We start from the raw sequence: 15803 nt of genomic DNA, 5'->3' as shown, positions 1-15803 counted from the left end.
GTTGTTCACCTGGTGAGTCAAAGCTCTAAGGTGTCGCTTGTGCTCCCTCCGAGAGTATATTCCTCCCGAGATAACATTGATCGGAGGGAATTTCCCCTCCGGCTTTTTACTGTTTTTCCGGGGGAAGTCGAGGTCTTGCCGAGGGTCCTTTGCTGACCTCTCGGATTCTTTTTTCTCGCGGTGATCCGCGATGTATTTTTTCAAGTATCCCTTCCGGACCATGTCCTCTATCTGGTCCTTCAGTTGGATACACTCCTCAGTGTTGTGTCCCGAAGACTCGTGGAACTCGCACCACTGATTTTTATTTTTTCGCTGATACCACTCTAGGAGTGGTCTCGGCTTTCGGTAACTCTGCTCCTCCTTCGTCACGCTGTAAATTTTGGCGCGTGGAAGAGAGAGCGGAGTGTAGGACTCGTATCTGCCTGTGTATGAGGCAGATCTTTCCTTCTTTGGGTCGCTGGCCAAAGATTGCTCCGGGGCCTTTGACTTTCCCTTTGCCTTATGGCCTTGGCCTTCAGACAAGGGTATTTGTCTTTGTTTCCCTCCCTCGAATTGAGGTTGGGTTTTCGCTTTGTTCCATTCTTCGGCTCGGATGAACTTATCCGAAGCATTAAGAGCTTCCTCCAAGGTCTGCGGGGTATGCATGACCATGAAGTCTAGGAACTTTCCGGGCTGAAGGCCATTCTGCATTGCAAAAACGGCTAGCCCCTGGTCCAGCTGGGAGACGCTTGATGACTCGTTACTGAAACGGGTCAGGTAGTCTCAGAGGCTTTCGGTTTCCCCCTGTTGCAGACTCATGAGCTCTGAAGTAGTCTTCTCTCGGCGGTTTGCCATGGAAAACTTGCTCCTGAACTTGGAGGACAGATCATCCCACCCTGTTATGGATCCTTGCCTTACTCCCTTGGAGATCCACGCTTGCGCGACCCCCTTGAGAGTGGTTGGGAAATATTTGCACCAAGTCGCCTCGAATCTGGGGCAAAGATGCATATGAGTCTCATACGAGGCCACGTGATCCTTCGGATCCGTGGTCCCGTCATATGTGATGTGCGACGGTATTTTAACCGTGGGTACGCGCTCTTCCAGTATCCATTGCTCGAATGGTGAACTGGCGGGTAGCATAACGACCTTGCCCTTGTTCCTGGCCGAAGGGACCGCGCTCCGCCCTCTTAGAGAGGTAGGAGTGGTTTTCGTCCCTGGCTGGGAAGTCTGGGCCTCGGCTGCAGGGAATGAGAGGCGACTGCGCACGCTCGGTTCCTTGCCGCCGAGTCGGTCAAGGACGCTTCTGCGAACAGTCTCAGGTTCTCGGTGAGTAGATTCTGGCCGAGAAGCTGAGCTGCTGCTCTTATGCGCTTCTGGTCTTGAGGATGAGGATCCTTTTAAAAATTGAGGGTTCTTTTTCCTCTGTTTTTCATTTTTCCAGGAATCCTCCTCCCACTCTTCCAGTTCCCGGAAGGAAGGAAGCTTCCCACCATCATGGTCTAACTTCCTCCGCTGATGCCGGGTATGCGGAGGAGTTCGATCACGAGGTGGTGGCATATTTTGTGCCCTCATCGCCTCCATGAGTACTGCCAGCGCTCTTGCCACCTATTCCGAGCTGGGCCCCGTCAAAGGGGTCCTCGGCCGAGTGTGGGAATGAGAGCGCGCAGCCGATGGTTGGCTTTGGGACACTGAATGTGTCCTATGATCGGACTCACCCCTGCTAGACCGAGAGTAACTCGGCCTATAATGAGAGTCATGAATTACGGGAGATAGGGAATCCTCCTTGTATGATCCTCCCCCCGAGCCGGCACCCTTGGGAGAGTTCCGGTCCGGCGAGGGTGATGGTGTAGGGGTTTTAGGCTTTTCGCCCGCTCCTTGACGGAGGCCTTTGCTCTTGCGGTTCTTAGCCATTGCTGCTAAGATAATTGCAAGATGATCTTGCTTAGGAATTTGGCTTAAAGATTTTTAAAAGTCTTCCCCACAGACGGCGCCAAATTGTTTCGGGTGAAAACAATGGGACCTTGCCGAAGGTCCGCTGAAACGGAGAAGGCTGGATTCGGTCCAAGTTATGTTGGGCCGAAGGTTTCCTGCACAGTAAACACACGTAAACTAGCCTCGGGGGTGTTGCCGAGGAAAGCCCCTCCGATGCTAAAGTCAGTACAATGTGTAAGAAGAGGACACTATGCAAGAGAGTTTGTTGCTTGAGGCTTTGATGGAATATATGAGAATATATGAATGAACCTATCAATGAACATATGAATGAACATATGAATGAACATATGAATGAACATCCTAAATGTATCAATATTGATGGAAAATGTATCAATATTGATGGCTTTTATACCTTATCATACATGGAGAGGTTGGGCCTTAGCCCAATTGGCTTGCTTTGTGGGCTGACCTTTGACTTTAGCACAACTGGAGAGTTGAACCTTGACCTTGGGCTTTTAATTGGATCATTTAATGCCTAGGCCCAATTGGACTAAATTGGACCCAAACATGATGTTTTAAGTAATAATAATACTAAACAGAGAATTACCATGAAATTACCTACACATTCTATCATTTCTTAGATAATATTACTAATTTCATAACCACCAAACCAAAAATGCAACTCTAACCAAATTGATACTAACTAAAGATTCAAACCGTAGATACCCCCAAATTAATTTTAAAAAACCTAATTATAGCGAATACTCAAATTTCATATCTAGAAGAGAGAAGAAAATTACCTTAGATTTCCCCAAATTGACTGACGAAAACAATTGAGCTTGAGGTGAAGCAGAATTTGTGAGGATCTAGCTTGGTTGAATCTCCCTTTCTTTTTACTTCTTCAGTGGAGTAGTGGAGTAGATTTCCCCAAATTGACTGACGAAAACAATTGAGCTTGGTTGAATCTCCCTTTCTTTTTCTTTCTTTCTTTTTCAATAATCGATTTTGGAAATTTGGAATAATAGACAAAAAGGGAGTTTTCCCGCTATTTTGGTTCTTTAGAATGAATACTGTATTGATTTTTTAGGGTTTAATTTTGATTTTGGAGGGTTAAATTCTGAATTTCCTAAAATAAAAAAATTACCAAGATAAATGCTTTATTCATTATGGTGGTAAGTTTCCCTCCAAAATTTTCACTCTAACTTTTGTTTTTTTTAATGATTAACATATCTAATAGAGTAATAGTAACTTTATACTACGTATCTAAATTACTTGCTAATTAAATTTAAATTTTTTTATGAATATACGGAGTAATATAGTGCGCAACCATTTCCTTAAACGCAATCATCAGTCACTAGACATGAATAGATTAAATATTTTATCTCACTAATATAAATATAATACTCGACAATGTAATACTCATCAACAAATTTATTACATTAGTGGTAGACTTGTAGTGTTTGAAAATTGAAATTATATAAATAATACAATGAGTAATAGACAAGCAGATAGTGATACGAGTATAAGACAACCTATGCGGTAAGCTATACTAAAGCCATATGCCTTAAACTAAATAACTTTGTTATGAGTTTGGCTTGATGAAAATAACTAGAATTAGATTAATAAAGTAGGCTTCAACAACCCGTCAAAAAAAAAAAAAAAGTAGGCTTCAACAAGCTAATAATACCAATGTTGTTAGTTTGCTCTATTCACAAGATTCATCTATAAACTTGGATTATTACTCAAATTATCGAAAAGCATTTCTATTATAACATCATCTTACATAATAACATATAATTTTGTAATTCATAAAAGAGTTTCTCTTAATTAGAAACTGATATTTATTATTATTGCTATGTACTCATTTCGCTTTTTTGAAGTGCTAAATTAGGACTTTTTTTTTTAATTTTTTTTATTTACATTTAAATTGGGATTTCATGCACTATTCTAATTTGTGTTTATAATCTCCCTACAAAAAAAAAGGAGTTTATACTAAGGGCATGTTATCTTTGACTGAACTGAACTGAATTGAATATTTTATAAGAGAAAGAAATTAGAAGCTGAATTGAACTGAATTTCAACGTATGAGAACAGACCCTAATTGAGATAATGAGATCGTCACATTGAATATACTGTGTTAAGATTCAATTGTCATATCTTATACTTATTGATAATTACAATATATGAATATATTATTGGTCAAATTTTGATTTTGTATTTGCATACGTGTGCCATCAAAATGGAGTACTTAAATAAAAACAAACGAAGTAGTTAAGAAAATAATAATAGTAGTAATAATAATAATTAATGTTAAAATAATCTTGTGATTTTGATGACAACAATAACAATGATATTAACATTAACAACTGGTAATAAAAATAATAATAAATCTACTAATTAAACCTTGACTCAAAGTATCGACCCAAAATGACCCGATCTAAAGTAAACCTGACCCGAACATGACCCCGACCCGACTTGACTCGATATATGAACTTGAGAACTCTACCGACCCTGACTTGACCTAACCCAAGGTCAACACAAAGTTTTGACCCGATACCCAACCCGACCATCTATTAACCCAAACTCGACACAAAACCCGAAATGACACAACCCGACCCAAACCCAACCCGAATATTTGTTGACCCGACCCGAACGACCCGATTGCCAGGTCTAATTTTGTGTATTACATGACCAAGCAAATTGATTTTATTGTTTGTAATATATGGAAAAAAATTTCTGAGACTTCAAGTCCCTTTTCATACTTCGATAATTTGTTTGGTAATAATTTGAAATAGAAGAGAAGATGCAAAAGTGGAGTAACAAAAGCTAATTGTATTAAGGTGACATGAAAACCATCTATACAAGTGTGATTAACTATCACTCTAAGAGTTCCTTCACAGGGCATACCATAGCAAAATATCCACAAAACTTGGTGGAATTACTCATCTTATCCTTCTTCTTGTGTCCAGCATATGTGAAGTGAATGTTGGCTTTAGACTGGACTTGCTGAACCATCATAGTCTCTTCCTACAATCAGCACCTACAGAACTGAACACCACAAATATCAATCAACTGCAGAAATGATAAGAAGCCTAGTAGCGGCAATACAATAAGGTCGGATCAAGCTAAATCCAACATAACACATTTAGTTCGCGTAATACAACAAAAAAGCACAATATTGTTGATCCATACATATTTCACACCATTTCTTGGCGATGATAATAATTAATTTGGCATGATGGACACTATAAATCATCCTGATATTAAGTGCAATTGGCATCTATTAATGATCCCTACAGACAGAGCAAACTACTTAGCAATAATAAAGCCAGATTGCCCAAGCCCTTATAGATGGGTAGGGCGAAGGGTGATGCAAAGGATAGCTATCAGAGTTTGGGCAATACTCACTAACCAAAAAATAAAGGGAAATTATCAATGATACATTCTAGGTTTTGACTTTTATCAATGATACACTTCATCAAACTTTCATTATCAGCGGTACACCTAAACTTTTTCCTAATTAGCTACGGTAACCTAAACGTTAATTGTGATTAGATGACAGAAATTTTGGTCTGACTTGGATTGACTAAAATGCTCCCCCCCCCTCCCACCCACCCACTCATTAACACTCCCTCCAAGCCCAACCAACAACATTAAATACAAAACTTTTGATCGTTCATCTCCCTCCAAGCCATTGATTTTTCACAGAAAAAAAAAAGTAAAAAGAAGAGACTATGAATGGAAAGGGAGCATACAAACAGAAAGGTGTATAAGTAGGGGAAATTTCACAAAAATGGAGGGAAAAATGGTGGGAAAATTTGGAGGGATATTTAATGAGAGGGGCAATTCAGTATCTTTAGCCTCCTAAGAGTCCTAACCTTTAAAACGCTGTCAACTAATCATAATTAACGTTTACTTAACGTTCAGGTTACTGTAGAGGGAAAAGTTTAGGTGTACAGATGATAATGAAAGTTTAATGAGGTGTATCATTGATAAAAGTCGAAACCTGGAGTGTATCATTGATAATTTCCCAAAAATAAACTTCAAGGACATCCTTGTAAGATCATTGGACGGAAATTTCACTGACTGTTAAGCCCATTAGAAAACCCACATGTGAGTGGTGTGTGGTCCCACATTGGTTGAGTTTATAAGTAAGGGTTTGTATTGGGATATGTATCCCACATTTAAGAAATATGAAAGTTGTGCTAAGGGGCTACTCCCTTCATTGCCATATGTTTTTGAGGTGGAACCTCCTTGGTCGTATAAAGTGGACAGTTGTGTCGGGTGTGGCCCAGACCCGTTTATCACTGACAAATAAATCTCCACAAGGAAGAAAAGGATAGGACAAGAGAACAAATAACAATTACTATATAGCCCTGGACAGTTACTTTTTAGTTTTTACTAACCTGAAAGCATAAATTGAATGGTCTAATGTATGTTCTTATAAATGTCATTGGTTAGTTTCTACCTACCTTGGTCCTTGCAAACACCCAGAGCACAATTTGCTTGATGTCCCTTGAAAGAAAGTGTTGAAGCACCACTTAGTGGACCTTGACAAGAACATGTGGTATCCGCAGAATTTGGGCACCAATTTATTTTGAGATATTGCGTAGCTGACTCAATATTTCAGCAAGATCAGCAGGTGGAGGGCATGAAAAATGCATGTATTTGCCAGTACACGGATGCTTAAACCTAAAAAAAGAGTAGTAACAATGTTAGGAACTTGTAACTATTGCTCAGATTTAGAACATAAAGTAACATTAATAGATTTTACTTCTCACCCAAGAACCATAGCATGGAGGCAGGGCCTTTCTATGCTGGAAACCAGATCACTGAGCTGTAAATGACATGTGGATGGGGTTCTTGGTCGAAGCAACGATAAGGCCATATCCTTGGTCCCACCATACAATTCATCTCCCAGTAATGGAATGCCCATGTACTTTGCATGCACCCGAATCTTCATCAAACACAAGGACACATACATGGCAAATATAATGAGCAACAATACAGAAGCAAGTTCAGACCAACATATAAATCCTATATAGAGTAGATCACAAAGAAAGATCTGTGTACATTACAAACTAATGGTAGCACTGAAAAGTAAGTTCACTTGAGGCAAAGTAATATGGCAAGGGAGCCTTCAATATTGTTCCAACAAAAGGGAATTAAATCATCTCCCAAGTCTTATAATAGAACACAACATATTAATTTAGCACACTATACACATAGAATCATTCTACTTAATTCTGGAATTGCAGCATAAGATTTATACACATATGACAAATCCATCTAAGCAAGTAAATGTTGGAATTTAGTGACACTTCTTTTCAGTGATGCTTAGTCTCAGTTGTTTCACCTTAAGTACTAAGTGAGTCGATGAAATTTGAAAGGGCAGAATTTTCTTTCTTTATTTTTTAACTTTTTTTTTGGTGTACAGAGAACCACAAGAGTTTTTAAGTACCACCCTCTAAGACTTCAACTGAATAAGCTAGATGGTATCCTTTGATAGACACTTAGGCAGTCTGTATGGAAATTGGAATAACAAGATTCTTGTAAACCACAAAACTGATAAAAGCTATTGCTCAAATTATAATTATGTGATGATTTCCCTAGAGTGCCATACTAAAAAATGTTAGTAAACTTTAAGACGAGAAACAACACACACCTAGTCACCTATTCTCTATCTTTCAAATCTCAGAAGTCAATACCGGATTTGGAATGCAGAATACATCTAAAATAGTGAGCAGTTGAGCATACATCAACACCTTCAACATCTCTATTTTAATGGGTCAGAGAAATGGGAGATCTGCACTACTTTTTATACCTGATGTGTACGCCCAGTTTCTAATCTCCATTCAACTAATGCTGCGCCTCCGTTAGCTAATACTTCAAGTATTTTGTACCTGCAGACACAAGACAAAGGAAAGAAAAATTTGAAGGTATTACAGGATTACAGGTACATCAATTAATAAAATTGTAAGATAAAAACCAAAGCAGGAGTCATTGACTTATATGATTGATTCAAACACAAAAGTTACTAGAACATTTCTCAATCCAACCTGAAATACATTGACCCTATACCAAAAGTTACACATCTGACCCATTTCATGGTGTTATACACAATGTCTACCAAATTCATCAACCTGTCTTAGATGATGTATCACTATATACTTTTAGGTATTTGTAACCAAATAAATATAGGCAATGGGGTCTGGTCAAGAAAGAAACATAATTACTTTAGGGTGTAAAAGGGAAGTTAAATACACAACCCCCCCCCCCCCCCCTCTTCCGGTCTCCATTTCAAAGGAAACTACCCTATTTCAAAAATCATCCTGCTAATAGAATTGCAACCTTAATTTGTCATAATTATCACATGTCCAATTTCTTGTAATGATCAGCTTTTTCCTACCACTCATTCTCCTTACCCTTTATTTATTTTTATTTTTTTTAATTTCATAAAACTAAACAATAGGAAATACAAAATACAGTAATGACCATGGTGGTGGTTGTTGTACTGCTGAAGTGGAAGCTAGGAGGAGTTACATTATTTTTCAGGGTTGTGGCATAAAATGGCTTAGAAGATTTACTTCACACTTGCAATTTGAGAGGTTTTAACCTTTTTCAAAACATTTTCCAAAAAAAAAAAAAAAAAGAGGTGACCACAGTTTAAGTTCAAATTTTCTTTACACTATAATTATGATTTTTGTATACAAGCTTACAGGAGTACATATAAGCCATAAATACATTTTCTATTTTGGTACTCCCGCCAACCATTGACTTCTACATTATTCACATATCTTCCTATTAACCACACTTTTTTTCTAATATAAAAACACACGTTATCATGTACAATATTATTGGATTTGTCTCAATGTATTTTTTCAAAAAATCAATTGTCTTTAATATTATTTAAACATATTGAGAAATAAACGGTCAACGTATTCATTGAAAACACAAAAGTCATCCAAATTCGATTATTTAGAGATAGTGAAAGGATCTTAAAAACATTATTATGCGGTATTAGAGACATAATTTACCTACTTGCAGCATGTCTCGAAGGTCCAGATTTATGTCCAGTAGCAGCAGTCATCCGAATTCGATTATTTAGATCACGACCAATTGGAACCTCAACGCGGCCAGAAGCAGAGGTAGGCACCCCGGAAGTGACACTTAAATAAACTCTGGTCACTGTATGAGCCTTAAATTGCTCTGCCAAATGAGCATGAGAATGTTCATCCTGTCAACAGCACATAGTTTTTACAAAATTTATAATTACGTGAACCACTTTCATCTCTTCGGTTGCAATAGAAACAAAACATTCTGTAAAATATTATAAATCTTACCTTAGCAACAACCAGCAATCCACTGGTGCCTTTGTCTAGCCTATGCACTATTCCAGGGCGAATTGAACAGGATGCATCTTCACAAGTAGTTTGATTCATAGGATGAACGTCTATATTGAGATCATCCTCAGACACATCATCTGCCTCAGAAAGCCACCCAACATCAGTTAATGCAACATTGGGGAGACTGCAATGGTTCAAAATTGCATTAACAAGAGTGCCCCTTGGATTTCCAGGTGCAGGATGGACAACCTAATCACAGTATAAATATTCAAGGTATTAAACTAGGTAGAAATGCTGATGACATCTGTACCATATACTTATAATTTACAAATTTTGATGAACACATAATCTCTCATCCATGTCAAAAGCAAAGAATCTCACAATTTGCATGATTCTACCCCTTTTTTCTCATCGTTAGATTTATTTTACTTTTTATTAGTTAAAAAAAAGGAAAAAAAAAACCTCACAATTACGCCCTATTTGTTTTTGTTTGTCCTATTTTACTTTTTAAATCATTTCTAATTCACACATTCAAGTAAAAATATCTTCTTCACTATGGAATTATGTATAATACAAAAAAAAAAAAAAAAAAAAAAAAAAAAATAACATAAACTTGATATTATAAAACAACACATTCAGATGACTGTTTATTGAAAGAGTATTAGATACTAACTAGTTTGGGGCCGGGGTGATGCCCCGGGTTATGTTTAAATACAAAATGAAAAATTACCTTGAGTTTAAATAATATTTTGGTTCAAATCTAATCCAAATACTAATGTGTTGTCATGTCATCATCTATGTGGCGCTATGTCATAAATGCTATGATGACAAAATATGACACATGTCATCCACATGTTAATCCCTTGGGTTTTAATAATATTATAAATTGCACTGTAATCTAATATCATTCCAAACAAGACTTAAATAATGAAACGAAAGGAAAAGTATACTGACGTACAGATGTAGACACACAAACAAATGCCCAAATCAGACAGCTATCAACTTTCAAAGCTATAATGGGCATCATCACACTAAATACAAGAGGCATCACAGATCATCTACATATATGATTCTGGAAAATTTTGATGACATTCAGTTACTTTCTAGAAGCCAATTCTCAATAAAATTTCTAGTAGTGCTTCCAACAGGAATATGCTCTCATAATGGAAGGTGCATGACAAACAGAAACATATTTTTATCTGTAACAGAATCAGATTACTACATCTCTTGTATCAAGGACATCATTTCAATATAAACACTTTTGAATAAATTCTAATTATACACATGATAAGTTTGGAAAGATTTATCTATCACATGTCAGCAATTGCAAAAGGCTAATTATAGGATGAGATCAATATTTTTTTTATGAAACAAGGTTGGATTATAGAGGTCATGTGGATATAGTACTCACATAACAGTTCCTTAAATCTTCATACAACAGTAGAAACCTTAGAACGCTTATGTGATAGACAACCTCATTTCAAAACACAATAAGGCCCCGTTCAATTCACCTTATTTTTGCTGAACTGAAATTATTTTTACTGAAACAAAATTATATTTGTTGAACTTAAATTATTTTTATTGAACTTAAATTAATTTTACTGAACTAAAGCTGAACTGAAATTATTTTTACTGAATTGAAATTAATTTTAATGATCTGAAATTATTTTTTACTAAACTGAAATTATTTTTACTAATATTATTTTTTTAAGGTGAAGTGAACAAGGCCTAAGCTCCCAAAGAATAATAAAGAACATAACTTTTAGCTAATAGTCTCATAGATAAATAAAAATACCCGTGCTACACATGTCAAACAGTCATGATACATCAATTGATCAATAGGTAGCACAACTAATTAATGGAGTATGAAAGACCATCAACAAATTGTGACATAAGAATCCTTACCATATGTGGAGGTTTATTCACAACTAAAACATGGTCATCCTCATATGTAATGTCCAAAGGTATATCCTCTGCATCAGCCCTCAATGGTTGCAGTTTTGCTATAGTGCAGTTGATTTCATCCCCTGTTTTAACACCATATGATACCTGTAAAAACAATGACCACCCTAGTGAGAATATCAACAAGCCCAAAATTACTATATTGTAATCTAAACAAAAGGTGATATTTCTATTTTAGACCGTCCCTCAAAATAAATTTAATTACTTTTTTTTTTGTTTGCTTATTATTGACAAATGATGGGGAGATGTCTTTGAATTACAAAACTCTCACAAATGAAGTGGCATATTCGTAATCAAACCAAAAAATATATATTATCGAAATGATTGAATATTCAATGACCATGGTTATATATTTCATCATTCTTGTTGTCACAGTTAATTTTTCGCTAAGTATGATGGTATTAGATTCACTAACCAGCCAAACTTCACCCACTAACTTTATATAAGAATGCACAATATAATAAACACGATAGAACACTAAGGATATACCACAAAGCATACTTTTATTAATATCATTAATCACGTATTTACACAATAGTTTCTGAATGCCTTGGACAGACCCCAAAGTCATCTATTTATAGGCAAAGGAGGACAACCCCCTCCAATGCGAATAGACACTTATCATGCATGTGTGCCAAGTGGCACTCATGCACTCAACTAATCATTAATACAAGTCAGCAACCCAAACCCACATACATAACGGATCACCAACATTATCCTTTGTGTCTCTTCACTTTGCATTTATCCACAAACCGTCACTCTAGTGTGAAGGGCTGCGTCGTTTCATCATAGTGTCAGCTCCATTGGCCATGTAACGGTTCACTAAACGTCGTCTCGCACCAACCGACGCCACTATCCAGCACCAAATGCCACTTCGCACATTCCGCACCAAGCAACACAACGCTTCGCGTTGCATCGCACCAATGTGCTGCTTCGTTGGCACCATGCCAACGACCAAGCAACACGTCACTTCACCGCACCGCATCAAGACCAAGCATCGCGTCGCTTTGGTGTCCCGTGCCATAGCCCATGCGTCGCATCGCTTCGAAGCAGCACCACTTCCCCAGCGTCGCGTCACTCCGATGCTACGCATCGTATCCCAACCGACACGTCGCTTCGCACCCAAGGCTAAGCACGCACCCGCAAAGGCTCGCGGCGAGCCTTTGCTCATAGCCCAACTCATTAAGCCCACTTATGTAATCAAGCCTTGTGCTTAAGGTGTAAGTAGCCCACACCACGCTAGGACCATGCATCATGGCCTTAGCCAATGATGCACCCATGGGCACACCAAGCCATGAGTAGCACTGCTCCCCCTTAAAGAGCTTTATATTGATATAGGCTTGTAATACTAGTGAACACGCCAATGACAATAACATAATAATGGACTATTGGCCCCAACCCTTGGGTCCAACGTTCATCTAATGAACCTTAGCTTACCAAGCTAATATATAGAGGCAACCATATGCCTTTATTTACTTATTAACCACACCATAGAGTCATATAGTAATATGTACAAGGCCTAGCACCTAGCCAAGCCGTAATGTGCCCTTGTCCAGGCACGCCATGCCGCGCATGGCTCAATAGAGTTCTTACAAACCTCCCCGCCTCGAATTGCCACAACGTAGTATCACGTTCCCACGAAGCCTCCACTTTAGGGCAATTCTTCTGCTGCACCAAGTACTTAACTCGGCGGTTTTTCTTACTTTGGCCCAACACCCTTCGATCTAGAATCATTTCCACTTCCTTATTGAATTGTTTCCGGATCGTTGGTGGGTTTCTCTTTGAGGCAGGATGCACACCTTCTGCATCTTCGTAGTAAGGTTTCAAATAGCTTACATGGAAGGTTGGGTGTACCTTTAATTTCTCCGGTAACTACAACCGATATGCAACAGCACCCACTTTCTTCAACACCTCAAATGGACCATCGTACTTTGGGATCAAAGTCCTTTGCGCCGTTTCGGCGCTAATCTTTTTCCAAATCTGAGGGGTAAGTTTCAGCAACACTTTATCCCCAACCTTAAATTCTAACGGACCCCTTCCCTTATCAGTGTACTTCTTCATGCGATGAGAGGCCTTTTCTAGGCTGTCTCTTGCCTCTTCCATCAAGATGATTTATAGCAAAGCGATGCGCTGCGGGCAGCCCACATCTTTACTTTGCTTTATGAACTCAAGCGGCGTAAGTGGCTGCCAACCCATGGCAAGCTCAAAGGTACTCATTCCCGTCGCCGAACTCTTATGGAGGTTATAGCAAAATTGAGTAGGATCTAACTCCAGCCAATTCTTTTGAGAGGCTGTAACATAATGTCTTAGATACTCTTCTAGCAAACCATTGATGCGCTCCGTTTGACCATCCGTTTGCGGATGATTGGCCGTCGAGAATTTTAATTCCGATCCCGACAAATTAAACAAAGCAACCCAAAATTGACCAGTAAACCGTGTATCCCTATCTAGGGGTGAAACAAACTCAGTTTAAAACCGAACCAAACCGAAAACCGAACCGAATAAGAAATTTGGTTCGGTTTTTTTCGGAAGTGGTTCGGTTTCGGTTTTTAAAAAAAAAAAAAATTTCGGTGTGTGGTTCGATTTCGGTTTGCGAAAATGAAAAACCGAACAAAACCGAACCACACCGAAATATAGGCCCAATCCAATTAAACCCTAGCCCAACTCTAAATTACCCTAGGTATTTAATGCAAAAAAAAAAAACCCCTAACACTCTCAGCCCCTCTCTCTCTCCTTTCCTCTTCTCCTCTTGAGGATTCCGTCCATTCTCTCTCCTCTCCTCTTCTCCGTTTCTCGCCTTCACTATCTACGAACACCATCAACCTTTTTCTTGTCTTTCTCCTCGCCACCATTAACGAAAGAATGCTAACTTTATGGGACTAAGATCGAGGGCCAGGACATTGAGGGCCAGGACTTTGTGGGGGTGGAAGCACACTCAACGGGACTGGATTGTAGATATGGTGATGGATTGAGTAACCACAATGGTCAGGGAATAAGTAATCCAAAATAATCCAAACCTTCCTGAACACTATCTCTTATTTGAGAATCAAGTACTGCTCATGGCCACACCAAACCATGAGTAGCACTGCTCCCCCTAAAGAGCTTTATATTGATATAAGCTTGTAATACTAGTGAACACGCCAATGACAGTAACACAATAATGGACTATTAGCCTCCAATGAACCTTAGCTTACCAAGCTAATATATAGAGGCAACCATATGCCTTTATTTACTTATTAACTATACCATAGTGTCATATGGTAATATGTACAAGGCCTAGCACCTAGCCAAGCCGTAGTGTGCCCTTGTCTAGGCACGCCATGCCGCGCATGGCTCAATAGGGGTCTTACACTTATCCTATATGATATAATATCAAAAAATATAACATCATAGTTCTTAAATACTTCGTATCAAGTATACCATAGTATAATCTTGATTTATGTATATACCATCCCCATTATCACTACCATTATAAAGTCTTGATTTGTTTTGCATTATATTATATATCATTTCTAATTTTACCATAATCATTAGCACCAAACGAGCATTTCTCAGTCCCTAATAACTTGAATCATTGATGACTCTAATAACACATGCCAGTATTAAGAATACAAGAGATACAACTATACAAGACACAACACACAAGTAAAGCATTTATGCTTATTGGCATTATTGTAGGAGTATTTTAGTATCATGGTAATAATACTACAATAACACAACAACAAAGCCATAGTCCCGAAATGATTTTGGGCTCGGCTAACATGAATCGTCGTAATACCATCCAAAAACATTAATTACTAAGTTAACAACTGAATTCAACATTAAAATTCAAGTATGCAACAATTAGTACAAAAATGAAAATTCCAGAAAATGAAATAGAGAAATGGGAGTAGTAGTACCTTATCGACAACGCGGCCATTAACGCAGACAAGGCCAGCGCGAATACTGGATTGAACCCTAGCTCTGCTAATTCCATTAATTTTGGAAGAAATCCAAGCGTCAAGCCTAGTTTTAGCGACGCCTTCGACCGTCACTTTCTCCTCCAATTTAACTCCTTCATAGTTGGTTATTACACCTTCAGCGGAAGAAGTGGTGGAGAAGGCTTTGACGAGAGATGAAACCCTAAATCCAATTGTTTGGCGCGGAGGGAATTGGCAGAAGGTAGGAGATGAAGTGAGTGCCATCATTTTTGAGCTTTCACAAATTCTACACAAAATTGTCTGATGACCCGGATTAAGCCGGACGTTTTGGGCTTCTTTCGATGCCTAATAGAGATGGTTGTGGCCTGTGGGGTGTTGGCTTATGGATCGTGTAGAGACCCAAATGCTTTGGGTTAGCCTATCACACGAGCTATGTGTCATGTCGTGCTGTATCAAATTTTTTAAAAGATATGACTATGCATGTCCCAAGGCTTAGTGGCAAGGACCATTCGTGTTGTGCGTGCAACATGCGTGTGGTGTGCCTAAGCCAATTTTTTATGATTTTAGCCTGTTTTGTCATGTAAGGATATATTGGGTCATGCTTTGTTGTGTTTCTCACAGATAAAAGTGGCCCAAGCTCAACCTACAGCCATCACATATGTAT

At 38.4% G+C, this 15803-nt stretch overlaps 1 protein-coding gene across 1 annotated transcript; it reads right to left on the bottom strand.

Moving 5' to 3' along the window:
• Positions 1 to 4203: 4203 nt before the first annotated feature.
• On the bottom strand, positions 4204 to 15477 carry LOC110703608 (RNA pseudouridine synthase 2, chloroplastic-like). Its single transcript, XM_021881386.1, has 8 exons — positions 15119 to 15477; positions 11163 to 11306; positions 9255 to 9506; positions 8949 to 9148; positions 7736 to 7814; positions 6693 to 6868; positions 6384 to 6603; positions 4204 to 4959 (listed from the first exon to the last, which is right to left on the bottom strand). The coding sequence occupies exons 1-7, from the start codon at positions 15404 to 15406 to the stop codon at positions 6504 to 6506; spliced, it is 1239 nt and encodes a 412-aa protein (XP_021737078.1). The 5' UTR covers positions 15407 to 15477; the 3' UTR covers positions 4204 to 4959; positions 6384 to 6503.
• Between the last annotated feature and the right edge of the window lie 326 nt (positions 15478 to 15803).

Source organism: Chenopodium quinoa, unplaced genomic scaffold, assembly GCF_001683475.1.
Source record: "Chenopodium quinoa cultivar QQ74 unplaced genomic scaffold, ASM168347v1, whole genome shotgun sequence".
NCBI classification, from domain to species: Eukaryota; Viridiplantae; Streptophyta; class Magnoliopsida; order Caryophyllales; family Amaranthaceae; genus Chenopodium; species Chenopodium quinoa.
The sequence above is the reverse complement of the archived record's forward strand: the minus strand, read 5'-3'. Positions and strand labels throughout refer to the sequence as shown.

Coding starts and splice junctions, on each gene's coding strand:
- LOC110703608 (XM_021881386.1), bottom strand. CDS start 15,406: ATGATGGCACTCACTTCATCTCCTACCTTCTGCCAATTCCCTCCGCGC. Junction 9,149..9,254: donor GATTGCTGGTTGTTGCTAAG/GTAAGATTTATA, acceptor TGCTGTTGACAG/GATGAACATTCTCATGCTCA. Junction 6,604..6,692: donor CTCCATGCTATGGTTCTTGG/GTGAGAAGTAAA, acceptor CTCTTTTTTTAG/GTTTAAGCATCCGTGTACTG.